The 27,236-nt window shown below is 36.3% G+C and overlaps 1 protein-coding gene across 9 annotated transcripts in view; it reads left to right on the forward strand.

Moving 5' to 3' along the window:
• The window catches only part of CPEB3 (cytoplasmic polyadenylation element binding protein 3), a 93,669-nt gene extending 67,766 nt beyond the window's left edge, over nucleotides 1-25,903 (forward strand). For all 9 annotated transcript variants that reach the window (XM_065671944.1, XM_065671946.1, XM_065671943.1 and 6 more), the window contains exons 7-10: nucleotides 14,934-15,052; nucleotides 16,353-16,467; nucleotides 19,156-19,337; nucleotides 22,122-25,903. In XM_065671944.1, the coding sequence (XP_065528016.1) occupies nucleotides 14,934-15,052; nucleotides 16,353-16,467; nucleotides 19,156-19,337; nucleotides 22,122-22,349 (644 nt within the window). In that variant the 3' untranslated portion in view covers nucleotides 22,350-25,903. The remainder of the gene's footprint in view (nucleotides 1-14,933; nucleotides 15,053-16,352; nucleotides 16,468-19,155; nucleotides 19,338-22,121) is intronic.
• The last annotated feature ends 1,333 nt before the right edge of the window (nucleotides 25,904-27,236 follow it).

Raw genomic sequence — 27,236 nt, forward strand, 5'->3', positions numbered from 1 at the left:
GAGTTTTGGTTATTATAACAAAACCAAAATCACCTGATAGATCAGACAGTCCTTACAGGATGCATTGGTTGCCAGAGAGTTCAGTATTTAGGTTGCTGGGAGAAGAGGGGACTGGTGGCACCCAGCTGTTTGGTCACTGAAAGTGTGTATTATGCACTTGGGCAAGAGCAGCTGATAACAGCTGACAATGTGTATAAGAGTTCTTATTTATATTTCTGAGCATCTATATTACTGCCTTAACATTTATTATTTACCACCCCCCAACTCCTGTATCCCCCACCCCCCGCAATGATTTGTAAAGCTTAGCACTATGTTTTTCTGTTGGTATCATCCATGAGGTGATTTTAATGCTTTGATTCTGAAAAAGCCAGTTCATTCCCATTGCCTGAAAAGTCTTTGGATTACTACCTTTGGCATCCGTTTGGATATGTTAGTAACAGAACTGGCAAAATTATAAATGCCATGTGTTCGTCTTGGGTAAGCAGATGCCCAGTGTGTGATGTGTTTACTTGGCTTTCACCATACAGCTTTGGGAATTAAATGTGGTTTGTGGCTAAGTATTTTTTGAGTACCTATGAGACATTGAGAAATAATGAAATATGCAGTAAAGAATATTATCAAATGGAGTTACACATTACCATGGCACAGTCTATTTCTCTCTGGCAAAATCCAGAAAAATCATATTTTACTGAAACAGAAATTGATGGGGTTTTTACTTATTTGCTAGTCTGAGTTAAGCAATGCTAATGCTAACTGCAGGCATTTTTTCCTCTTTTTTATTAAACAAATGGTGCCAACTGTTTCAAAACCATTCTTTTAATTTTTTTTAACAGATTGCCAGCTTTAAAATGCCTTTAAAAAAAGTCTTTACTGATTTTGCTTTGTGATAACTGTGATTTTTCTAGCAATCACTAAAAGCTGCACAATGTATTTTAAAATGACAGAAATTACACAAAAGTCTTTCACTGTTCCTTTGAATTTAGGAGGACTGATGTTTGGATAAACATGAGATTTAGAGTGAGAAAAGGAAGTGTGGCAGAGCTTGGTGATAGGATGGATTTGCAGCAGGAGGAATGCTTTGGCCTTGCAGTTGGTTTAGATGTGTGGTGCAGCAGTCTGATCCTCTTGTGTTTCCCATGTTCTCTGGTTAGTTAACTCTGCTATTTGATAAAAATAAGCACTCCTGTCCCTATTGCTCCAGGCGACAGTAAAGGTGAACAGAATCACAAGAATATTGTATGCAGAGTTTCACTGAGTAACATTATGAAATGATTCTCCTACTTTAAACAAATGGTGGGACAAACTGCATGAGCCTTCTTGATGATCTCTAAGGCAAGGCTAGATGGGAACACCATTGCTGGTAGTCTTCTGACTGATGCTGATTTCGTGGATGAGGACCATTTGCATTGTTAATTCCATTGCCATTGCAGTGGCAACAGGAGCATGGAGTCATAATTCTAATTTCATCAGCCATGTTAACAAGAAGGGGTGTGGTTTGTCCAAAGGCAGCAGTCTGTTGCACTGAAACTTATTGCTTTGGCTTAATTTACCACCAAAGTCCAGTATAAAATGCTTAGCCAATTTTTGTATGGTAAAAACCATACAAAACATCTGTGGGAATGGAAACTGATACTCCTTTTCCAGAAATAAATTGTGTGGCAAATAGTGATGCAAGATAATTTTTAAGCTTTGTTTATGTATTTTCCAACACACGTGTGCAGCATCGGTCTTTCACCCATTGATATCTGGGGCTGTGTTTCTAATCTGTAGTCCCTGTGTATTCCCACAGTAGGGCAGTACAATCTCAAATCAGTGCAGTTCATGAAAGGTGTGGTAGCAAAATGCAGTACACACTGATCTGCTCTTCTGTAGCTGTGAAACATAAGGTCGGTTGGTTTTGCATAGAATTTTCTTATGTTGCTTCATGTAAGAGAATATTTGTCCCTAAAACTATGCCATATGCAATTTCTTTTTCTAGAGGCAAACATTCTCTTAAGTGGAATAGTCTCTTGTGAGATTTTATGTAACAGGCCCAAAGCAAATTATTTTCTGGCTACAACATAAAAGGCAGCTGTTGTCCAGATTTAGATCTCTGTCCTATCAAGAAATTTGTCCCTCTCTTATGTGTGGGGTTGTTTTTTAGTTATCCTCAAGTTGACTTTTAGTCTACAGGACACTCATCCACCAGTGTCCCACCATTTTTGGTAGTTCTTTTGTTCAGATGAATAACATTTTTAAGATGAACAATCAAATCGCAATGGGTAATACTGTGTACTGTATTATGTTGTATGTGTATGACAGATAAAATACTAACTTTTCTGGGTTTTTGAATAAGTAATACACATTTGGGGCCAATGTGTCATACAGGAAAAAATTTCAGTAGCTCTCCATCACCTACGTTCTGGTATTGCTCAAGTAGATATTTAAGTAGGAAAAGTTCTGTTGCCTCAAAAGTTGAGAGTTCACAGCTTGTGATAGTCCTAGAGTAGCTTTACCAGTGCTAATATGATAAAGTTTACTCACATGATTAATTTTACTGTCAGACTTGCTTGTTAGCCACATGAAATGAAGAGTTTAGTATTTGGTATCTGAAGATGGAAGTCTAGTTTCTCATGGCTGCATTTCCGATTTGCTTGAGAAACAACTTGTTTTTACGGTCTTCCACATTAATTTGCTAGTCCCCAGAGTTCCCAGAAAACCCCCCCGTGAAGACAGTCCTGTGTGATGTTTTCAAATTCAGCCTGGATGTGTCTGGGATCTGTCAGGGAGCCTCATTCTTAGCTGACTGTATTGGAAAGTGTTTCATGTAATCGGGGGTTGACTGCAATTAACTACATATCTTCATTTTACAGCATTAGCAATAAACTGCTAGAAGAGTTTTGTAGTTGTAACTGTTCAGAGGCTGTTCAGAAGTTTTTGACAGAGGCAGCCAGAAGTCAATACAGAAGGTTGTTTTGCTATATTACATTATTACATTCTCGATTCTTCTGCTGGACTCTGTGATCATTGGAAGAAGATGGGGTGTCTCATAACTCAGTCAGCAGTCTCAGCAAAAGGCCTCGAATTTCCCATATTAAAAATACAGGTTTCTAAAAGACCCAATTGATTGTCTGGTGGCAATTAGAGGAGGTGCACTTTGGGAGCCCCTATCCTGGCCTGCAGTATTATGTATCCCTTTTCTATTAAATTGTATCTAATGTCTCTCAGTTTTGCCTGGTCTGATGTGCTAGGTAGTATGTTACATGAGGAAAGATACTTGGGCAACATCCATTGCTTCCACAAAGGCCAGTTTTGAAGTTTATATGCATTGCATCTTTACCTGCTGATAGGTGGGGGTTTTTTCATAAGCCTCCTGACTTTAGGCAAAACTAAAGGCCACATGTTGGAGTTGCATAATACTCTTTTTCCAGAACAGTGTTTCCATAAATCATCTATATGCTTTTCTGTTGGTCATATGCCAATGAGGCAGGCTGGTTTCTCTCTCTCACTGCCTGGAAGCATTAAGATTGCAGTGGAATTTCTTGTATTTTACACAAACTATCTATGTTATTAAGAGTACATTGAGTTAAGTCACAGTTGATATTTAAGGCTTCTCTCAGTGGGATTGCGGCTTCCAAAATCTAAGAACAGTCTGGTTCATGCATCTACTAACTGCTACTCATCATCACAAGCTTTCTATTAAATGCCTAATTCAGTAGGTTCTGTCTAAACAGCAGTTCCAAGCATCCACTTCCTGGACTACCTGTTGCAGTAAATTTGCTTGGGCAGATGCTGAAATAATTGACTGGGATGTGTCACTGTGACTTACCTGTGTATAGTGCCCATGGGTTTTTCTTCATTGTTGTGCAGCTGTTACCTGCTGCAAAACTTCCTGAAATTCTGACTGACTTAGTCTAAATATACCTCTGGCTTAAATGGAAACTATACAGGTATTTGCTTCAATGATGCAGTCATCTGATGAGCTTATGCTGGCCAAAGAAAACCCCAAACCATGTCAGACAAATTTACCAATGCCTCTTTTGGATATCATCTTTTGAATTCATAAAAGGATGCATTTCAGGAGTATGTCTTGGGTATTCTGTAGTATGTAGGTGACTGGCGTTGACTTACATCATATTGAATTTTTTATTTATTGGGCAATTAATTTTAATAAAGCTGGACTTGGTTGTGATCACAGGTTTTAAATCTTAATGGTCTTAAAGATGGTCTTGAAGATGATCTCAAAGAGAAATGGGGAGCCCTATGAATTTATCTTATCAACGATGAATCTTGCAAATCACCAGCTATCCAAATCAGGAACAGGGTCAAGTTTAAACTGTTAATTCTTTTAGCTCTTTACTTTAGGAGATGCAGATGCTTTAAGGAAAGCTTATTTTCACAAAATACATAGTGAAACAAGCTTATAGAGCTTGATGACTGACTTCATAACATTTCCTAAATAGGAGTGCTGAATCATGCATTTTTAGGGATGTGTATCTCTGTCATTTCTGTGGATGGTAAAGAAATATATTAGTCTGATAAATGCTATACTAATTGAATGTACTTGTGCAAGCTACTCAGTGAGTTAGTTCAATATAAGCATTATAATATACATCTTGCATGACCTACTCAGAAGGTAAAAATATGGTCTGGCATGGATTCCTGTTGGATTTGTAGCTACTCTGAAATGTTTGTATGGGGAAGAAAATACAAATTCTGATATTGAAATCTCTTATTAATGATACATTTAAACAGTGAATGGGTATTTAAGCTGAAATGAAGTATATTAAATAATTCCATATAGCTACTGTTTATATTGAATTTTTGTATTGGATAATGACTAAGAGACTTCAGCACACTGAAAATATGTCCCTTTGTTATTGTCACTTCATAGTACACAAATTAAAGAAAATGCTGCTAATTTTCGTTTGAATGACTGTCAGTTCACAATATCTAGCTAAGTTTTCTTTCAAAACCCACTAATGCCTAAGACACTAAAAAAAAAAAAAAGAGGTTTAAGGCAGCAGTGAAAGCATTACCTGGAATTTGAACATATCGAAGTACAGAAAAAGCTTTCCGTCACTTACCTATAGGAAGTAACCAGACCACTGCTGTCAAATGGAAGCGCTTTTAAAGCCAAGGAGATTTTACTGTGGTTTGTGTCCCTACCCCCATCTAAATACTAACTTCATTAAATGTTGCCTTTTCTTTCATTTTGTGAATTCAAATGTATGAATTGATCTGTGAGGCTCCATGATAAAAGCAGTGCTTTGAATAGTGATAACTAGGACTCGAGAATATTTTGTGCTTTGCTAATAGCTTGTGCTGTGTCTTGTTATGCTAATAACTAATGAAGCACCAAATTCTTCTTCCAAATTTATAATATTCCATTCTTAGGATCACTACAGTGATCACACAATTCTACTCCTAAAATAATGATACAGTAATATAAAATCAGTGTGAGATCATCTGAATATATAAATCAGCAATTTAATAAATGCAATATCCCGAATTATATCTCTGCTCTCTCAAATCGGAGATTAGGACTGGCAGTGGGAATGCATCAGGTACTAGAGTGACGCTGTGGATGCCTCTGCCCAAGGCAGTGTATATACCTCTTTCCAATTCCAGAAACTGGGAGCAGCCGAGAACTAGTGTCTCTCAGATGTCTTGGTGCTGTGGTAGGCAGTTTTTCTCTACATTATATCATGCAAATTCTACCTAGTTTTGGCACCACTGATACGGTTATACCACTGATTATACTGATATAGTATCATCAGTAGCCTGCTGTATACCAATGGCTGTTGTGCTGTTTCCATTGTTAAAAGTGAAAACCATAATCTGTTCGAGGATTTGATAAATCCAGTAATTGTTTTTTTGTTGTTGTGATGTTTTGTTTTTAATTCTACTCTCCCAGGAAAATGCATACTCTCACTAACCAGAAACTTCTGTTTTGGGGCAGAGAAGTTTGTTCTGTAGCTATGAATAATCAAGCTTTGGAAAACCCTGCAATTATTAAGGCAGGCTTTTCAAGCTCCATCTTTTCTGTATAGTCAACAAAGACAAAGAAACTTGAGCAACTAGAGCCTGAAAACTTAACCTGGTGGTTAAGCTATTAACCATAAATGCATCACAGCAGCAACTGACAAATTGACTACTTGACTGAAAGTCACATCCTTGTACCAAAGCTCTGCATTTGGTCTTATGAAATGTCTTGCAACTTCAGTTCCTCTCTGGGCATGGGTCACGCGCTGTGAAGCGGAGATTATTTATCTGCCCACAGGAGAGTTAGAATCATACAAAATAAGGAAATATGTTCCTGCCTTGGTCTATGTAAATGACATTGGGTAGCTTCTCTTTCTTAGTGAAGTCCTTTACTTTGAATGAAGCTCTTGTCAACAGTCTCAAGTGTTTTGTGCATCACAGGTCTAGTAAGTGCTGTTTCCTTCTTTAAAAATAAAGAAAAAATTTATCATTTAAAATTAAAACCATTGATATTGCAAACCCCAAATCCAATTTTATTAGTTAAAACTAACTGATTTCAGCTGAAATGTAGCCTTGATGTTTGGACCTTTGCTTTTTCCCAGTAAAAATCTTTGTGTTGAATTTATTTTACCTTATGCTGACACTATGCATGACAGAAGCTGGAATCAAGTGGAAGATTTATAGTTATCTAGAATTTCTCTATGGTAAGGTTGCTTGGAGTAGAACTGGCAATTGGCTTATTTGTGAAGAAGAGTAACAGGTTTTGTTCAAACTTGGAAATGGATCTCTTTTCAGCCATCTGTTCAGCGTAAAAGCAGCAGCAGCAGACCTGACGCCCTCCAGATGATGACAATAAGCTGCTCTGCCCAGAGCAGTCACCATTTCCTATTGCCCTTGAAAACAAGTATTGAAAAATTCTGAATTTAGTTGGGTTTTTTTTGTTACGAATGTGAATACATGAAAAAACATGTATTCACATTTATAACAACATTCACATGCTGACCCAGAGACAAAGATAGCTCTTGCCTCATCAGAAATTTAGTCTTTGTCATATGATTAATTCATGTGACTACTCTTATAACTACAGTAAACCAAATTATATGTTACAGCCTTTCTTTTATGTTTTTATACCCTTTCATTCTGGTTTATAGCTGCTATAGATCATGTTGCAGTCTTAAGTTTTAAATTCCTGTGACCTTTGAAAGAGGAGACAACCCTATAAATTTACTGTTGCAGTGTTTCACAGTCATGTAGAAGAAAAATGCTGGATAAAAAAGAGAAGGTTTTGTACACTTGTTGAGTATTCTTTTAGTGGGGAGGGGGAAAAGCATTTCAATGTTTTCCAGTACAGGTGGATAAGAATATTTTTACTACAGGACAGACTGAGATGGTATGTGTATACTGGTTTTTCCCCATAAGCATAGAAAGCAAATCCTTTCTGCTTCTTGACATGTTTTGGAATTGAAAGAACTTTATGAATCTTTAGCTGTATGCATTCACTACAGCACTATCAAAATGTTGTCCTTTCTGTGCAGCACAGAAGAGCAGAGGAAACACTGGGGCACCTCTCCCATGTCCCAGAAATAATGCCATGTCGTCATAGAGCAGGCGTCCTCATGGAGCCAGCAGACATTCTGTGGTGGGGTGTTATGTTGTGGATTTTTTAGTTTGTTTGTTTCATTTAAATTGAAGATGTGGGGAAATATTCTTCGTAATATTTATGACAATATTAGGAGGTTTCTGGCTTCCCTGTTGTTTGCAATATGGTAAGATCATTAGTAGTAAGAGTTAAATGTTAATTTCCATTCTTCTAGTATTGTCATTGAGGGGGCTATTTAATGGTAGAATTGAGATTATGAAGACATGCAGTTTATTTTACAGAAGCTACTGATAACCCGAGAACCTCAGTTTTCATTTAACTCTTCCATATGATCTCCTTGCTTGCTAACTTTTCTGGATATGTATCTTGTGTTCCACTTACTTATGTACACTTCATGTAATTGCTATTTAGATTCACGATCCAGTTATTTTTCAATGGGACTGAGGATATATGCTACATACCTTTAATTAAAAGCAAACAAAACCCACCTAAACCCTGTCTTTAGTGTGGCATATGGAAAATTCCTTACATTTTGGACTACTCAGTCTGGTACTCATGAGAAAACACGTAAAAATGAATTAGGAGTCTCACTGCAGATGCGAAACTGTTCAAATTTTTTATGCACCTTTTGTTTTTTAGAGAAAGGAATCGGCTGACAGGGGCATACACTGCTATTTAAAATTAGACTGACTAAAAGAAATTAATCTTTGCAGCCCTGACTAATGCATAATTTCACTCTTCTGCAGTAGCTAAGTGAGATTACAGCCCTTTCTATTTTGAGGTTTCTAAAGTATTTAAAGCCTTTGATGTTTTTTGAGACTCCAGTCATGTCACTGCAATGTTTAAAAGAAAGTCTGCATTTTTTAACACTTCAGATTTTTTTATTTTTCAAAAATGAGTTTCATTTTTAATAGTTGTTTCATCTTCAGGTTTAGAAATGTGTTTTATTCATGTTCAAAGCATCTTCTAATAAGATTACTAAGGGCAACTTTGAGCAATGACCTTGTGTCATCACATTAACTGGTTTAGAAATCTGGTTCACACTGTTTCTAAATGTTCCTTTGGTGTGGGCTTCTAAAACAGATTTATTCTAAAAGTTCTAGTAAATACAACCACAATTAAATACAAAACTATTTTTAAAAATCGGGGGGGGGGTGGGGTGTGTGGGGGGGGAAGTGCTACTTCTATTTCATGGAAAAAATTAAGTCTGTTTAACTCTACTTTTTGGAGGTAGCGATCTCAACCATCTAACAATAAACCCAATAACATGGACTAGAATATTCATCTTCTTTGCCAGTTTAACTCCATCTTGTTTGTTACATAAGAATATGAAGTAGATATATAGAGAGAAATACTTTCATAACAGAACTTAGGTGGATGGTAGATTTTATTGTAACCTTTGAGCCTATAAAACATCAGAGAAGACACTGTCTAAACTTCAAAAAGACAGAATGAAAGAAAATGTGCTTCAAAGGTAGTTTAATTTTTTTCAAGTAATTTTTCCATTTTGCATATGAAATGAGTATGTGCGATGACTCAAAGACTGTTCTGACCTGCTATGCAGTATGTAAAGAGAAGAGAAAGTCCTCTTCATTCTCCTAGTTCTGCCACCCAACATCAGTGCTTGAAAACTGAAAACACATGACCCTTAGAATATGATTTCTATATCTGTTTTTGTAAGTGCGTTTATGGGAATTTTTGGAATTACGGTTTTGAGGTCAATTACATAAGAAATAATAGATGATATGCAGACTTCTGACATAGATATTCAAATAAGCTTAGATTTTATATATAATTCTTTGCTACATTTTCTTCTTTATTTAAAAAGTAGCCCCTCTAAGTAGCTCTTCTAAGAGCCAGAAATAGGTTAATCTTTCCCTACTGATTATATAACATTTGAATGCCAAAATGCTGGCTTTGTACCAGAAGGCACAGCTCATGGTGGATGTATTTCAACAGCAGTTTATGTATTGCTGAAGAGCAGTACATATGCAAGATCTTAACGTATGAATTACTTTTAGTATTCACAAGTGAGTATAAAATGAGCAATAACTTCAATTACTATAAAGAGATGGAACTAATTCACAATTAACTGAAACTTCTAAGAAAAACTTCGGATTGAATTCAGTCCACTCTGGACTTCATTAAGGGAGAGATCTGTATGGCTACTCCATTAGCACCTTTCTGAAATATTCCTGTACCACTGAGTAACTACAGACTGTTCAGGCAACCTTAGCACTTGGAACATTAGTAATTAATCACTTCAACTGAAAGGAGTGCAAAGATTCTAGTATATGAAACTTCTTTCCTACCTTCTCCCATGGGTTACAGAACACAGTCAGTGATTTTATTTCACACCACCAAACTTTGTGCATAATGATGAAGCTGTACAAGGAAGGTGTTACCAGGTTTAACAGAATAAAACCTTTTTTTAATCTCCTACTTTCTCCCCCAGCACCCACCCTACCCCCCCTTTTATTCATGAATGCTCTGAAACGCTGCTGAGCCATGAAAAACATGAAGTTGCGTCATCTTTAACTCTTGAGAAATATTTTGGTATAGACAAGAGGTAGTCTTATAAATTCTATCAATATGTCTTCCTAAGTTGAATGGTGTCTACAAGGCCCATAAGTTAATTTTCTCCCTTGCCTGAGAGACTTAATACGCATTCTGCCCTAATAAAGGTTCACAAGTAGTTTTTGCTTTAATTACGTTGAGGAAGAGTGGGTAGAACACATGCATGATGCACTTATGGCCAAAACTCCAGTATCTCCCTGCCCATGGCAGGGGGGTTAGAACTAGATGGTCTTAAGGTCCTTTCCAACCCTAACTATTCTATGATTGTCTGTAATTTGTACTAACATGCCGGGTTTTAACATAAAAGTCTGAATATCAAGATTCCGCTACTGTAAAAACAGGCAGTACAGGTGCCTAAATAAACTTTCCATCAGCATGTGGGGTTTTTTTTTCAGAGGTCACTGAAACCTTATTACAAAATAGGCTTTCAGTAATACAGGGAGGTCCCATCGTTAGGGAAGGTAGGCCTATGTTGAATTGGACTGGAGATCTTCCAGACAGATTAGGCTGGCAAAAATGTACTTTCCAGATTATAGCAACATTATATGGTAGTTCTGAGTGTATCTTGAATTTCAAGTGACAACCTTGCTACAAGCTCATGGGACACAGTGTGTATGCCTGATGTTCCAGTTTGTTCTCAGCAAGGTTAAGTGAAATTAGACCAACCGGGCTAAATTATCCTTTCATATGGAAATTGTGTCACTGTTTAAATGTCAGAATGAGATGTGTACAAAGGAGCTTAGTTCTTGTACTGCTTTCCATCAAATAATGAATCCTTGAGCTCAAGGTTGAGGAGCTCCTACACTATGCTTCGGAATACGGGGAGATTAATCTTCTTCTCACTTTTCCTCTGATGTACCCTTTTAAAAAAATGTGGTGACTTTTCTTACAGCAAAATAGTTTGTTGCTGTTTTCCAGTGAATTACAGTGCAGTGTTTACTGTCAGCACTACTGTGATGTACCAACAGCTGAGAGGGAGCTGCGTTGCCTTTGCTCTGCCAAGAGGCCATATTTGTGTGTATACAGAATAGTCAGCTGTTGTCAGGTACCTTGCTATTTTCTGTGGCTTTAATTATTTCACCTGTTTTACTTTGTGGAACCTAAGTCAGGACCAGTCCTGTGAGCCCTCCAACCTTTAAAATGTCTGGTCAGGTAAGAAAGGATCACAGCTGAAGTTTGTCTGCAGTATACTACCCCTGCATGCTACCACAAGTCTGCTGTAGAGGATTAAAGTTCATCAGACTGTCTTTACTTCTTGGAAAGAAAAGTATGTCACATGTGATACCTGTGATGCACAGAGAGGACAATGTGCTGAAGCATACAATGCTGAGGAATTTGAAGCAACTCTCTGCTAAATAATTGAACTAATTTGAATTAATACGTTTTTGTTTTGGAAACTGATTATGTTACTAATTCTACCTCACCTACTGTCTTTAAACATGGATTAACTTTCTTTTAAACCTAGATGCCCCTGTAATTCTCCAATATTCTGGATGTTGGAAGTGAAGTGGCTTTGGTAAAACTTTGGGGATTAGATTGGGGAATTAGGCTCCTCTCATATTGTAGTACAAATAGGAATAGAAATACCAGTTAGAACAGGATATAATGACTGAAGTAGACATTTTTGGGAATCTCTTCAGGAAGGAGTACTCTTCGCACTTTATAAAGTTATAGCCAAACATAGCATATAAACATAACTGACAGAAAAATAAAATGAATTACTGTTAAGTCACAGATTAGTGTGCTGGTTTTTCTTTAATTTGTGGCTGAAGAGACTAAAAATATTTTTGTTCTTGTGCAAAAAAGTTATTTCATTATTACATTGTATCTAGTGAGAGAGAATTCTTTATGCAATGTCAGTTCTGACCTTGGTATTTTCCAATTTAATTTTTTATACTAGAATCTGAGTTCAGAGTTCCTTTCTGAATTTGAGGTTTTTGCATCCCTGTGTGCTTCTAGAAGATGAGTAAAGATGCCTTTAACTTTGGCAGATATCTTTCATGTCAGTATCAGTTTTTATATGATCCTTATATTATCTGAGCTTCTGTTACTTATTTTTTATTTCAGTGTAATCTTCATTAATCTTGAGTATCAAAAGTTCTTGAATAATTGGGAGATAGATGTGCAGTCACCAGGTTTTGAATTAATGCTGGACATCATGTTGTACTAGTCCAGCCTACTTACTTGTCTAGATTAATTGAAGATTGCTGCTGTAAATTGCTTACCTGTGTGTCTTTAGAGGGGCCCCACAGACTCCATAGCCAGCAGGAGAATGTGTTACAGCCACTGAGGTCTAGAGAATTGAGGAAGCATTCACTTATTAAACTTCACGGTAGGCACTAGCTCCAGGTTAGAAAACTGAATTCTTACTAACATGGACTGCTCTTCTAAACTAACAGTCAGAGAAAATTAACAAGTACCTGGTTAATTTTAACTGGTTTGGGAAATTACAGTCATAGCATTTACTGTACCCTCAAATGACCGTCAACTCCAATTTCCACAGATGTAACCTCTTAGCAAAAATTTGGGCAACAGCTTGGGATGCTTCTTTCTTCTGTGAGGCTTTTCCAGGTTTTTCTGGGCTGTGCTAAGTCATTAAGACACAATAAGCATTTTCCAATTTTCATTTTGCTAAAGCAATTTCCAGTATTTTGCTGTTTTAAGATTATAAAAGTCTGAAAGCGACAAAATGCAATTTTTTTAATTATTTTTTTATTTTTTAGAGTTCAAATCTTACGGTCTGGTCAGAAGATAAATCCTAAATGTTTAAATTCATTTAAATATATTGTAAAACACTCTTTTAACGTATTCATGAATGTACATATACTCTTATTCATAGATCTGCACTGCATCTTCTGGGAATATGTCTTACAAGGCATTTTTATATAAAATACAAAGCAAGGATTGGGCTGAACCATAAATTGTGATCGGTTGGCTTTGGAGGTGTAGTTGCCATGATAGTCTTTTCCAAGTATCTAGTTTGCCGAACTAGAAAAAAACTGCTGAAAAAAACTGCTAAACTAAAGATACTTTAATTTGTATAAATTTTTTTGCTCTTGTTTCTGAATGTAATCAGAAGGGACAGTATGGAGTGAGGAACAACAAGTGCCTAGATGGAAAAATAAAATAACGCCAAAAGTAATAGTGACTGCTAGCTAATTATTTTCATAATTAATGTAGTTTTGTAAAATCTAAAACTAAAATGTTGAAGCATGTTTATATCTTTAGGGACTGTTTTAAGGTACTTACATCTGCTAGAGGGGGGAGCCAGTGGTTTTACTTAAAAAGTCACTTTTTATTGGGACTATCATCTTTAACTCACTCCAACTGTAGGTATGCAGGTTCCTTGTTTGCTAGCAAGAGTGATGATCAGACTATTCTGTTTTCTTGGGCAGGCCTTTCTAGAAGGGTTCTGGGCTGTGCCTGTGTTGTTAACACAAACCTTTTGTTGTCTCTGAAAACAGCTGCATAGAATTTAATATTCTTCAAGAAGTTACACAGGACTAGAGATAGCAGGGGAGGAGGTAATTTGGTAGATAATAACAGAGGAGAATGCTCTTTCAGTGTCTATCTTAATTTTAATTTATTTTTCATAAACCGTTGCTGTGTAGCATTTCTCTAAAAAGGACATGTAAAATAGTATTCACTTAATATTCTGAAAAATTAGGGTAAGTCACTACAATAATAATAGAAAATAGACTGTGTAAAGCTATATCAAAGTTTGTAATGATTTAAATACCGTGTATCATCATGTAGGCACTGTTTCTGTCCAGAGTCTTAGACAGAGAAAGTCTATTAGGCAAAGGAAGTCTAGCAGTCCCTGCTCAAAACCCAGCTGCCTCTAATTGCTGCAGGTTTTTGGAAAAGAAGTAGCCTGTAAAACACCCAAATGCCAAAGTATAAAGGTCAAAGCCAACACGTTCACATTCAGTGAGAAAACTGAGTTGTACTGATTATGGGGCAAAAGAACAATCAATGCATGCTCAACAGAAAGCCCTCTTAACTGGGCAGCTGTATTCAAGTCTAGCAGCCACTCTTTAGATGGCTCTGCTTAGTATATAGAGTGCTGTATTAGTTTCATTTCTGAGGTAGCAAAAGCATGGACTGCTTGGGTCAAATCTTCATTCAAACCTAACAACATTAAGTAAAAGTGAAGCCAGCTTTCTTGCCAACTGCATTCAGAAGAGCACTGAAGGCCACACACAGTTTTACTGGCTAATTTAAAGTCCTAAAATTCTGAGTCACTAAGAGCAATTTTTACTGAACTTCTTTCTTTCTTTTGAACTGCTTATTTAAATGTAAATAGCAACCTGAAGCACATAATAAAACGCAACGCATGCCATTCTTTTTTGCTCATGCTTACTGTTTTTAGGTAAGCATTTTTTTCATAATTAAGTATGTAAGCATAGATGTTTATTTATCTGTTTACCTGTCCACTTTCTTTTAATATTCATTGTTTAGAATAACCAGAAACTTGGTGCCTCCATTGTAAGCTAGTAATCACTGATACCAGCAGATACTGCTGCTAAGCAGCTCAGATACAGTTGCTGGATAATAAGAACCCTTTATTCACTAGCCTATATTCTCACTGCTCAAAATCCTTAATTAATCAAATAAACACACTTTTATGCTGCAAACATTCTTGTCTCCATTTTATGGAAACAAACTAACAGCCTTACCAGTCATTTGTAATTTGTGTATCTTATGCAATTCTTGGGGTTTTCTTTATTTAAAAAAATGCTTGATAAATTAATCTGATCTTTTTCTTTCTTGTGCCTTTATCCTTTCCAAGGTTATGCCTTTCTGCTGTTCCAGGAAGAAAGCTCTGTACAAGCTCTGATAGATGCCTGCTTGGAAGAAGATGGGAAACTCTACCTGTGTGTGTCAAGTCCCACAATCAAGGATAAACCAGTAAGTAGCTCATGCAATAGCACTTACACTGCTTGCTAACCCATTTGCTGTTAGTCTTTTCAGTTAATAAATAAAGAAATACTTACAGTTAATTGACTTGTCCATTTCCTGTTGCTGTCCTTGCTGTTACATTGGTTTGACTTTCTACATCAGCGTAACATGGTTTTAACATTTGCTACTCTCTGATAAATGTCATATTCAATTAACATTTATATTTGATACTTCTGGTATCTCACAGGAACATGCATCCTTTTAAAATATTAGCTGTAAAACAATTGGATTATCATTTTTTCCTCTATACTATTTGAAAGAAAAGAAAGCCTCATGCAGTGAAATTAAGGAACTCCCCTCCTCCCCCAGTTAAAATCCAGATAGCTTCAAATACCCCTGTACATCTTTAGTTCTCTTAATTAGTATTTTTTCTGCATGCCATAGCTAATCAAATTATAATTTAGGTCTCATTTACCTTATATAAACTGCAGCATAAAAACAAGTAATGCAGACAGCTGTAGCAGAATAGAAGACATGGGAACAGTAGAAACAATAGATTACCATCTCTAACACTCTTTAATGCTGGTCTGGTCTTTTTTGTGGCTGTGAATACATCAGATTAGATGAAAACTACAGAGAAATATGATTAGATAAAAAAAATGCTGCCTTTTAAAAACACTATTACAAAGCTAGTACAGATGAATGAACAACCCAATATTATAGCACAGTGAGCATGCTTGTATGATTTCTAGGATCAAAAACTGGATGAACAGCTTTATCCAAATAACTTATGACAGTAGTTTTCTCTGTAATCTAAACATTTCTTATCAACTGTGTTGCTGCTTAACAGAAGTGAGCATTCACACATTATAAAAACTCCTTTTGTATCCAAGCACAGAAATTCATTTTACCTCCACTTCTATCAGTGCTTTTTAAAATTTGTGGATCGCTGTATGTGATGTCAGGAAAGCCGGAAGCCCAAACTGCAATTACACATGCACAGTAAAATGTTCTGAAAGTCCTTTCACAGATTTCTTATTATAATGGCGATCAGGGGCAGGGAATTAATGAGGTAGGAGTTTGTAGTGATGAGATTTAACTCAAGTCTGGCCTCTAGAGGTGATAAATGAATTGTCACCTTCTTTCAAACACTTTAGATATGCTATGTTCTCAAATTTAATTTGGTGCCCATACCACCGATTTACTGCTTTTGCTAAGTTAAAATTTAATTATAGAAAGATTTGGCAGGTTTTTTTTTCATTGTAATGGAGTTGCCAAATTTGTCTACTAAAACCAATCCTTAATACAGGTGCAAATTCGACCTTGGAACCTAAGTGACAGTGACTTTGTGATGGATGGGTCTCAGCCTTTGGATCCAAGAAAAACTATCTTTGTTGGAGGAGTTCCACGGCCCCTCCGAGCTGGTGAGTAGAAGTAAAACATAGGGCATGTAGTAGGGAGTTCCAGGCTAAGCAGACAAGATGAGAAAAAGTACATATTATATGTCTCTTCCAAATATTTATCGTTTACTAAGTCTTCCTGTCTAGAACATACAAACAGTGAACAATTTTTATCTTTAAGATAGGTTACTAATTAGGATTTCCAGTAGACACAGTTTCCCAAGTTTGCATAATATCCTAGAACTTGGCTGGTTTTGTAACATATACCATCTTAATCCTAAACCTGATTGACTTGCTGAGATGCAGACAAGTCCCCCTTTCGTTTGACTACAAGACAAACTTCTCCTAGCCCCATTCCAGTGCAGTTCCAATGGCAGTTCTATAATTTCTCTTTCCCTTTTATTCAACCCTAAGCCTAATTTTCCCTTGGAGCTACAGGTAAGGCCTCTCGGCCACTGTCTTTCTCCCAGCCCTTGCCTCTTGGTGGCCCCACTCTTCTGAAGATCACTTTTCAGACCCACATCTCATGTAGTTGTTTTTCTGTATCTTTTTTTCTTCACCCTTAACTTTTTTTATTCACTTTTATTTGCAGAGCCTTAGATAAGACCCCTTAGCTTTTGGCCAGAGGAAAGATTTATCCCAGTCCAGATGTCCTGGCAGCCCCCAGTTTGTTTTGAAGGCCCCTTTCCAGTACTGCTCCCAACACTCTTTCTTCCTAACCTTTATATTCTCCGTGAGCCAATGACAAGGTCATGAAGCAAGTTGAAACATTTCTCCTAGCTCCATCTTCTGGCAGCCGACACTTGCTGGTAGTCCCTCTCCATCCTCACTCCAAGTCAGCCACATGGTTTCTCTTTTTCATCCTCTCAAATCTAATCCCGTTTTTTCAGGGCTGTAGCAGACAAGGCCCCTCAGTCATTGTCTGGAAGAAAGACTTCTGGATTGGATTTGCCAGTTGCCGTCTCTCCTTTGGTAGCCACTTTTCACCCCACTAGAACTTCAGCTCCTCATTTGATGTTTCTCCGAATTCAAATCCTTTTGGAAAGCTGTGCACAAGGTCCCCCAGCCATTGCTGTCAGTAAGATTTCTCCCAGCCCAGGTTTCTTGGCAGCCTTCACTTTCTTCGCCATGTTAAAATAAGGCATAATTATAAGACAGTAATTATGTAAATAGTAGCAATTAAACATTAGTTCATTTCTAATTATAGTCTTTATAAAACTGTATTTCATTTGGCCCATCATAGATTACATTTGAAATGCATTATATTTGATAAATGATGCCTTTAGTTAACTTCTCCAAATCAGACAAATGGTTTCCAGTTTTTCTTGTTTGCAACTTTAAAGACCTGACACAGAAGTTTTTCCTAAGATATCTGAACACTATATGGTTTCCTTGCCCTGGAATCCTGTAAAGTGTTTGTCTATTGGCAAGAGTGACTTACCGGAACTACCAGGTGTTCAAATGTTCCTGATGTTTTTTCCATCCTGTCACTTTTTGCGATCACTGCCTAAAGTATGATTCCAACTCATTAGAAAGTAGAAGTATCTACTAGTCACCACATTATGCTGATAGTTTTCCCTTCCTAGTTAGAGGAAGAATATTACCTAGCTTGGTAGAATGAGTTAGACATTCGTTTGCTTGTTGCAAATGGACAAATGAGCATATGTTCTTCCCTTAATGTGACACGCACATTTATACGAACACACATACATACTCTATTTAAAAATTGTCTCTATTCTATATATAGTGAACTAGTGAGAATTCTGTGAGAACTGCAAGGATTTCAATATTTAGTATATCCTTTTCATTTTATCTCAGATAGCTCAATTTTTACTTGCTGCTGGAAGTGTTTTCACACACTGGCATAAGGCTGACTTGGCAGAGCCTGTATAGGTCCCAGGTCTTTGCTTTGTGAGGGTCTGTCCCTCATCCATCTGACAAATTTGTTTGCCTGTCAGATTTTACAGAGAACTTGGTATGGTGATCACACATCTTGGCATAGTTTACCTGCCTCTTCTCCACTTCCTTCAGTTTTTTCCCTTAACTTTCCTCCTGTATGTTTCCTCAGCCATGCATTCAGCCTGTCTTATTTTCTGAATTATAATTTCTTTGGAGTTATTCTTAAGTGTCAGAAAAAGCACCAAACCCTTTTAAAAGATCCACCATTCAAGTTAATGTTCTAAAAAATACTAAGTTGCATCTAAAATGTAGGCTTGCTTTTTGTTGCAAATGTAAAACACTTCCCTAATGTCTTTTCAGTCTTAGTAGCTAGGGCAATGTACCAGGTTCTAAATACAGGAATATCTTTAAGTGATCTTATATGTAAACTCGCATTAACAAGCCTGGCCGAAGCCTGGGGACATCCTGAATATCTAATCCCAGATAGCAGAGTTTTAATTTACAATATGATAAATTCCAAAACAGTTGACCTGATACTTACTTTAACAATGTAACTCTGCATTTTTTTCCCCACACTTGAGTCATACCAAGTTTCTTTCTACAGATTCTGCTTTTTGCTTTTATGTTTTACTGTAGTTTGTGTAGGATTGGTTCATTCTGTTAGAACCAGGGTTTGGATCTGCTGTTTTAGATTTTGCAAGACAAGTAGCTAAGGCAAACGGGGGGGGGGGGGGGGGAGGTTATGCAACAAAGCAAATGCAGTACTATTACTTATGTTAAATCTATACTATTTTAACGCTTGACTTCTTGCAGTTGAATTGGCAATGATTATGGACCGTTTATATGGAGGTGTCTGCTATGCTGGCATTGATACAGACCCAGAGCTGAAGTATCCAAAAGGTGCTGGCAGAGTGGCTTTCTCCAATCAGCAGAGCTATATTGCTGCTATCAGCGCTCGCTTTGTCCAGCTGCAACATAATGACATTGATAAACGGGTAAGTAAACTAGCATGGAACACAATGGTTGTTACTCACAAAACTGTACAGAAATGAAAAACATCTTTACATGAATACTGTGTTGGAGAACACTAACCTCTGTTCTTCAGATGGCATTTGCTAATTACTTAGAAGCTTATTTAAGCAGCTAAAGCAGAGTGAAAAAATGCACCTTAAACATCTGAAGTAAAGTTGAGCCCTAAAACCAGACAATATTTGGTTGTAAGCTCATTTATTCTCATTTTGCTTTGAATTGTGAAAGTGAAATGCCATAGAATTTCCCAGCTTTTTTTCCTTCTCCTTTGGATGTTTGCTGACTGTACATCAACAGCTTTTACTTAGTGGCTACTTACGTAGCTTCTGGCACTTCTGCTATTATTAGGCAACATTTTTTCTCAACAATGTACATCTAGACTTGAGGTGCCTAAATCACAGCTTTATCATACTTGTAATAGGTAATGCTGACCTCAAAAGTCTTGAGAATTATTTAACCAAACCCAAATGCCAAGAGATGCTTGATAGGTAAAATGGGAGGAAATAAGAAGGGACTGTTCAGTCTGAAATCCTGGTTTCTAAAGGGCTTTTCAAGTACCAAGTGAAATTATTTACTGAAATCTGAATTGAAGACATTAGAAGAAAACACTCCTGAATTTCCAAGATCCTTTTTTCCATTAGACCTTCTTTCTTCATCTCTCAATTACTTGTACAAATAACACCTATTATTTGGGGGACTTGGCATTTAGAATTATTCAAAGAACACACAGCATGCACTGCTGCTATGGATGTTTACAATAAGGGTGGCTTGTTTTCTGCTTAATCTGATAGAAAACTCTTAAAAAGTAATGTTGACAGGTATTGGCTGTGTCTGTTATGTGCAGTGTACGGATAAAATCGCACGGCTGTAAAGTCCAAGCCATTTTTACTTTCTCTTTAAAAATCTGAACTTTTTGTCAGATTAGGTGAGGTCATGACTTTTAAGTCTTCAAACTCTTTTCTATGGTGCTACTCTACGTCATGACTGTAACTAAGACAAGGCTGTTCTGAAGTATTTCTCGTCTGTTGGATTCTGAAAAAAATTTACAGAGAGACTAAGAAGATTAATTTTGGAATCTTAATCACAGTGTTGAACCCTTTGAGATTTATATATCAGCTATGCTTAAAAGCTTAGGGGTTTTTCTGAGCTTTAGGGTAGAGCCACAAACGATGCTAGCTGGTAGGTTTTTTCCATCCATCAGTACTTTTCCCAGTTACTGATTGACAATTTATGTTTCATTATCTTTTTATCTATATTGAAAACAGGTTTATCTGTGAGTTTGAAGAAGTATGAAATCCCTTAATCAGTCCTTAAATATTAGTTTTTAAATCCAGTAGATTGAAAACCCTGAGCTGTACAGCATACTTTCTTAAAATCGTGTCACTACTAACCAAAACAAGAAAAGGTGTGAGAAGGAGAATCTATTTCAGACCTTCACAATTCATCCTTTGGAAATGTGAGTAGGTGGGGATCCAGAGATGTGCTGGACGTTGGACCTGCTTTCTTCCAATTTCATTTGAGACAGTGCCATCTTATTTTATGTGATGCTTCTAATTTTAGTGGTATGGCATCTGATATGCAAAATGGCAGTTACTCAGACTTGCTCCATGCAGCACTAGTGGTATAGTGTAATTTAACAAAAAGTAAAATAAAATAACATAAAGTAACATAAAATAACATAAAATGAAGTAGTGATTCTAGCTGTCCCATAGGCAAGAAGTAGAATTCCCTCTATAAGCTTTAGTTCAAATGAGTTACATTTACTGAAATGTGGTCAGGATATGCTGAAGTAAAATTCAGCATAAAGTTTTTTTGTATAATATGTTTCTTGTTTTTCAACTTAATATCTCATTCTGTTTTTCCTTAATAGCATAAGAATTACACATGCATAAACTAATGGTTTCCCCGGAATGAATAAATGCTCAATTTGAATGTGTAGGCTTGATTCTTAGGAGCAGGCACATAGGAGAGAACTCATGTGTTGTCAAGTTCTGTAACAGTACTATTTGAAAGGCCGAGTCAAGTATCAGAATACTGCTGGGTTTGGCACAAGCACTTTAAAAACAAGAAAAATTCCAGTCCTGAGATGTTTACAACTGAGTGTAGGACAAAAGTCAGCAGCTCTCCAGTCTATTTATAATTGGTGGCAATACCACAGATGGATATTTGTCAGCATAAGGCAGAGTACTTAATACAAGTGCATTTAATCTTGTTTAAATTGAATCTTCATTTATAAGTCTTGTCCCAGATTGTGCAGTTCATAAGAAGGAAAAAAAAAAAGGAGGGGAGGAAAAAGCCCCCTAAACACTCTCTGGAAAAAGCCTCTGAAACTCACCAGACAGCTGAACTTTAGAAGTATCATTTTGTTCTTTATCATTTTTCTTTCCTAAGTGCTGCTCTCTCACACCCTGCCCCCGTAACAACTGTATTCACATTCCTGGAGGTTTCTTAGACAGCAGCAAAATCTTTAGAGTTGCTATTTTTACTGTACTTCCATCTTAGTACTTTTGCATACCTAAATTCTCCAAGAAATGTTGAATGGTTACCAAAACACATCTTTCTTTCTTGAGGTTTTCTTACAAGTAAAGTGGCATGAGAATTTAACTACCAAAGTCTTTGGGTTAATCCAGCATCAGCTGAAAACCTTCAAATGATGTCAAAAAAGTCAAATGAATTAAAATACCATTTCTTCTTTTCATACTTAGCAAAACTCTGTAATCTTCTGACAGCTCTTCTTCTTCCTGGTGCAGGTGGAAGTGAAGCCATACGTGCTGGATGATCAGATGTGTGATGAATGCCAGGGCACTCGCTGTGGTGGAAAATTTGCTCCGTTCTTTTGTGCCAACGTTACCTGCTTGCAGTATTACTGTGAATACTGCTGGGCAAGCATACACTCTCGTGCTGGGCGTGAGTTCCACAAACCACTGGTAAAGGAGGGAGGTGACCGGCCCCGCCACGTCCCATTCCGCTGGAGCTGAACCCCAGGCCTCCCCCAGCAACAAGTACTGGAGTAGATAAAATTGTGTGAAAAGAGAGCGCTGCCTCAGGGCTTAGTGTTCTGGAAATCTGTGCATTCGTCCGCGACTTTAATGAAGATATGGGTCTTTTTATTACTATTACTATTATTATTATTTACAGTCACATTACTGAACTCAGTGTCCAGTATAATACAAACCGGCAGAGTGTAACTGTACTGATTTTGCACTTTGATTCACACGAACATCTGCTTGGTACCTTAATTTCCTACACAAGACTTGTCACTAGTGACATTATGTAGACTGCCATTCTCATCAGCCTTCACTGGGCTGATGTGTATATGATGAAGATTTTTTTTATTATAATTATTTTTATTTTTAAACTGGAGCATGCACTTATTTTCAGAAATTTAGACTTGCCCCTAGCAGATGACTTACCAAAGGTAATATTCACAAGTAGGTGGCAGATGTAGCAAAAACTTAAACAGATATTCAGCAATCATTAGTTTGGGTCATTTAGAATAGTAATAACCCTTAAAGAAAATAAGCCTTTAGTTGCTCTCCATTTTGACTTGTAAGGATGATACCTCATAAGCTGGATCAGACTTTTTTCTTTTGTTTTGCTGAGGGTTTTTTGTTTGTTCGTTTGTTTTCGTTTTGTTGGGGGTTTTCTGTTTTGGTTTTGTTTGGTTTTTTTTTGTTAGGTCTTTTAGTGTTATGTAAATGTATGCTGCAATAGCTTTTGCTGCTATTAAAATGGTATTACTAATACCATAATACTCTATTCAGGCTAGGGTATCAATTAAAAAATGAATATGTGATTAAAATAGTGATGGCTGCTGAAAGGAGATCAGTATAGCATACAGAAAAGCTTCCAAGGAAGGTCAATATTTTTTGACTGCATGTTTACTTAATCAGGTTGCTGCATGCAATAAATTTTATATATGTCTAATGTTAAACCTGCCCACAATGCACAAATTACGAATTTACGTAGGCTACAAAATGCTCAGTAACAAAACGAATTGATTACTGACTGGAGGAAGGCATGCCTCAGTAAATGTAATGCTTCTGAAATTAGGATCAGCCCATTACAGAATGACCTATATTACAACCAATATAAAACTAGCTGTAGGATATTCTTAAAACAAATTTGTGGATGGTAGATGAAGTACTTTGCGGTGCTCTGTTATATATCGTGCAATTTATTTTATATAGTAAAGTGATTATGTCTAGTACTGTGATCAAACTTAACTGTTAAAGCCTCTGTATCCAACATTAACACGTTTTTGACAGTTCATAACAGGTACATAAACAGAAATGAGCTCTTAGTTACAATCTCTCTCCTAATGCTTGCATCATTTACGTAGCTGCAGACCTTGTCCAGAAAACCAAAGAGCTCATGCTAGCGTACATACACTACCGATTATATAGTCTGTCAAACTAATAAACTAGGCACATTTAAGAAAGTTAGGAAACAAAGTGGTGCTAAAGAAATGTCTGCATATAAAAGTAACATGAGATGTCTGCTCTGTGGATGTGGCGTTCTCTCTCTAATCCCTGGATGTATCCTGTGAAGCTTGAACACAATTAAGACCTGCTAACACAGTGGACATTTTTTTAGCATGAACTATGGGGCTGCAGATAGCATAAAACTACAAACACACTTGGTATATACTAATGATTGTGAGAATGTGTACACTATTATTTTCTTTTTCCTCCTTTGGTTTTGCAGTTCTGGGGACAATCTGACTGGATATGACACCGCATAGTAGATTTATATGTTCTGGGTTTTGTTTGTTGTGATGTCCTTGTTTGTGTCTAATTTAGTAATTTGTTTTTCCCAATGTTTAGTTGTGAGTATTGGCTTTGAAAGGATTTTTTCTGTTTTTGGAAAAAAAAAAGAAAAAAAAAGAAAAAATAGTTTTTTACTGGTTTAAGATGCTTATTATAATTATCCCTTTTGAAGTTACTTCTGGGCGGTTTTGTGATATTGCTTCTCCCAGCCCAGGTGTCTTTTCTGTTGTTTTTTTTCATCTGTACAAGACATTTTGTTATGCACTACTTTTTGTATCTAGACAGTTTTCAACAGTCGGCTGATGATTTTTTTTTTTTTTTTTTAAAGAAAAAGGCATGCTTTCTGACTGACATGATCTTTTGCAATACCTCAATTTTGAAATATAGGAAAGAAAATGATATTTTCTAAGTAAGTTTATTCAGAAAAATATATATTAATTTAATTCTGCAAGAAAAATGATTTAACAGATGGGTAACTTTATTTTTTTCATGCTTATTTGAGTTTTTTTGAAAATGAAGAAGTTAGAGCTTTATAACTGTAATATTAAAAATCATAGCTAACCTACAGAAATCTACCTAATTATGTGAAAGAACTAAACCTTTTTGAAGAAATTCCCCTCTTTCATGTAGAAAAATACCCCCAGAGAGAAAGAGAGAGAGAGAGAAGCTGGAAAACGTACAATATACCATAATGTTGGATTAAATCTAAACGAAATCATTGTAAAGAACAGGTGTAAACACAAACTCCATTTGGTGCTGAAAGTTGTGAATAGAAGGTGAAAAATGATTTTCCCTTAATTTGTATATTTATAATCAAGTGTGATTATGCACGACTGACCAGAATTGTGAGAGTTCTTCTGTTTGTATTTTTTTAAAGAGAACTTTTTTTAGTTTATTAAATTATGACATGCTCCCTTTTCTTTTGTAAATGAATGTGCCCCCGAGTTGTTAATATGTTATATTAAAAGAGGGTCCTTCAAAAAAAGTTATTTTTTAAAATATGGAGTTCTGAACTGCAACTTGACTAAGAAGCCCCTGGGTACAACAGGTCCTATTGTGGCCTTTTCTGATGTGAGACTTGAACTAGTCGATTTTTTTGAAGGCTAACCTAACCTCGACTATTTGTTGTTATGTGCAATACTGTTTGTACTGTTTGTATAAAAAAAAAAGAAAAATGAAAAGAAAAATGGCATAAATCTTTATTGCAGATTTATTTTCATTGCAGACTTTAGACATTGTGATTCACTAAAATCATTTTTCTACTGTCAAATATGTACCTTTTCTTCATGCTGGTATTTTTTCAATAGTAATGTAGCCTTTGTACTGAGACAAATTTTCATTGTTATTTTTAGAAAGATTTTTTGCTAAGAAAAAAATTAAACATATTTACATATTTTTCATTTTTATTTCGTATTTTCTTTAAGGAGTGCTTTCTCAACCATTAATATAGTTGTTTCTGGGAGAGACTTTCATATCTGGTCAATGTCATTAATATTATTTTGTATTTTTACTTGGAATAAATTAATTTTATGATGCTAATTCTTTAAAAGTTTATTTTTTTCATTTTCAGTTATTTTTGAAGCTAAAATCTTTGTAATATTGTTACTAAAGTGTCTAGTTTTTTGAAATGCAAAGCTTTATGTATTAACTTGCTGATGTGGTTTACAATAGTGTGGCAATGATGAAAATGGTTGGTTATGTAAAGTGATTGGAAAATTGTAACAAAGAATTGGGCAATAAAATGACAGAATGAAGCAGAAAAACCGTGATATTTTGAAAAGCCTTTTCCTTTATCAAAATGATTTAGGGAGATAATAGGGATGTCACAGTACCAGTTCGCTGTCTAGATTTATACACCACCAGTGTTGATGAAATACTATTGCCGTTATAAGGAACTAAATCTATTGAAACAACGGGGTTTTGACCCTGCCCATTCAGCATAATGCTCCATTTCTTTTCTTGTCATGAACTTGATAGACTCTCTTCTCAATAGTCTTAGATTGAACCTCCTAAAATATATATTCTTCATTGTATTTTGCCACCGTGTTATTTATTGAATTGACCCTTTCCTGCACAACTTCGTTCCTGCATACGTTTATCGGTGGCAGCATGGAGCAGACTGTAGGTACCCACATCATTTTCTAAGGAAGTTACCAAATCATGTCGGTAGCTGCCCACTTAATGCAAAATATAGTATGGCCATTTCCTGGTAGCAATGCAGTAACCCATATTGCCACCACTTCTGAACATCTGTTCAGCTTCTTTGTCTTTCTCCGTTCTTCTCTGCCTCTCTTGTGTCTTTGTCTTTTATTTTTCTTTTGTGCTGGCAACACCAAGTGTGCCAGTATGGAAACACCTTTCACTTCACTTCCATCTCCATCACCTTTGTTTCCCTATGCAGCCAGCAGAAACCCCTTCCTGAAGCCAGCAACTCTCTGTTCTGGCACCTTGAACAATCCAGACTAAAACTGGTGTTGCGTAAACAGGGCATACAATGACTTTCTCTAGACAAAACAATTACTTGGACAAGTTATCGATGACCTTTTAGACCAACATATGCTAGAGTGTTAGAGTGGCTCATCTGTAACTTGCGGAAATGTGTCCAGAGTTGGTCTATTGTGTATCCTCTGTGTGTTCAGTTCTGTAAGTAATGTATAGACTAGATCAAATAGTGAAGTAAAATTTAGACTCAAATTAGGTACTACTGGTTGGAATGTACACAAATTGCAAACAAAGGAGATTAAGGAATGAAAAGGGAATAAAAAATTCCTGCTAAGTGGTACAAAGTTTATGCTTATATTTCTGCCTACATGCTTGTATTTTATAGCCTGCTAGCAAGGCATGGGCTAAAACAAATTGTATTGCAACTCTGCAGTTAGCAAATAACTTTGCTGATTTCACTATCTGTTAGAGTAGTTAAAAAAAAAAAAAAAAAGAAAAAAAGAAAAAAAAAAAGGCGCTTAAATGGGAGAAGCTCCCATGTTACTATTTCAGTATTGTGACATCTCTACTTGCAAGGTATGAGTGAAAGATTAGTCACAGATTTGTAGAAATGTCTCTTTTGTTTAACCTGGCTTGTATGTAGTTGCTTTTATG

Source organism: Lathamus discolor, chromosome 3 (assembly GCF_037157495.1).
Source record: "Lathamus discolor isolate bLatDis1 chromosome 3, bLatDis1.hap1, whole genome shotgun sequence".
Lineage (NCBI taxonomy): Eukaryota > Metazoa > Chordata > Aves > Psittaciformes > Psittacidae > Lathamus > Lathamus discolor.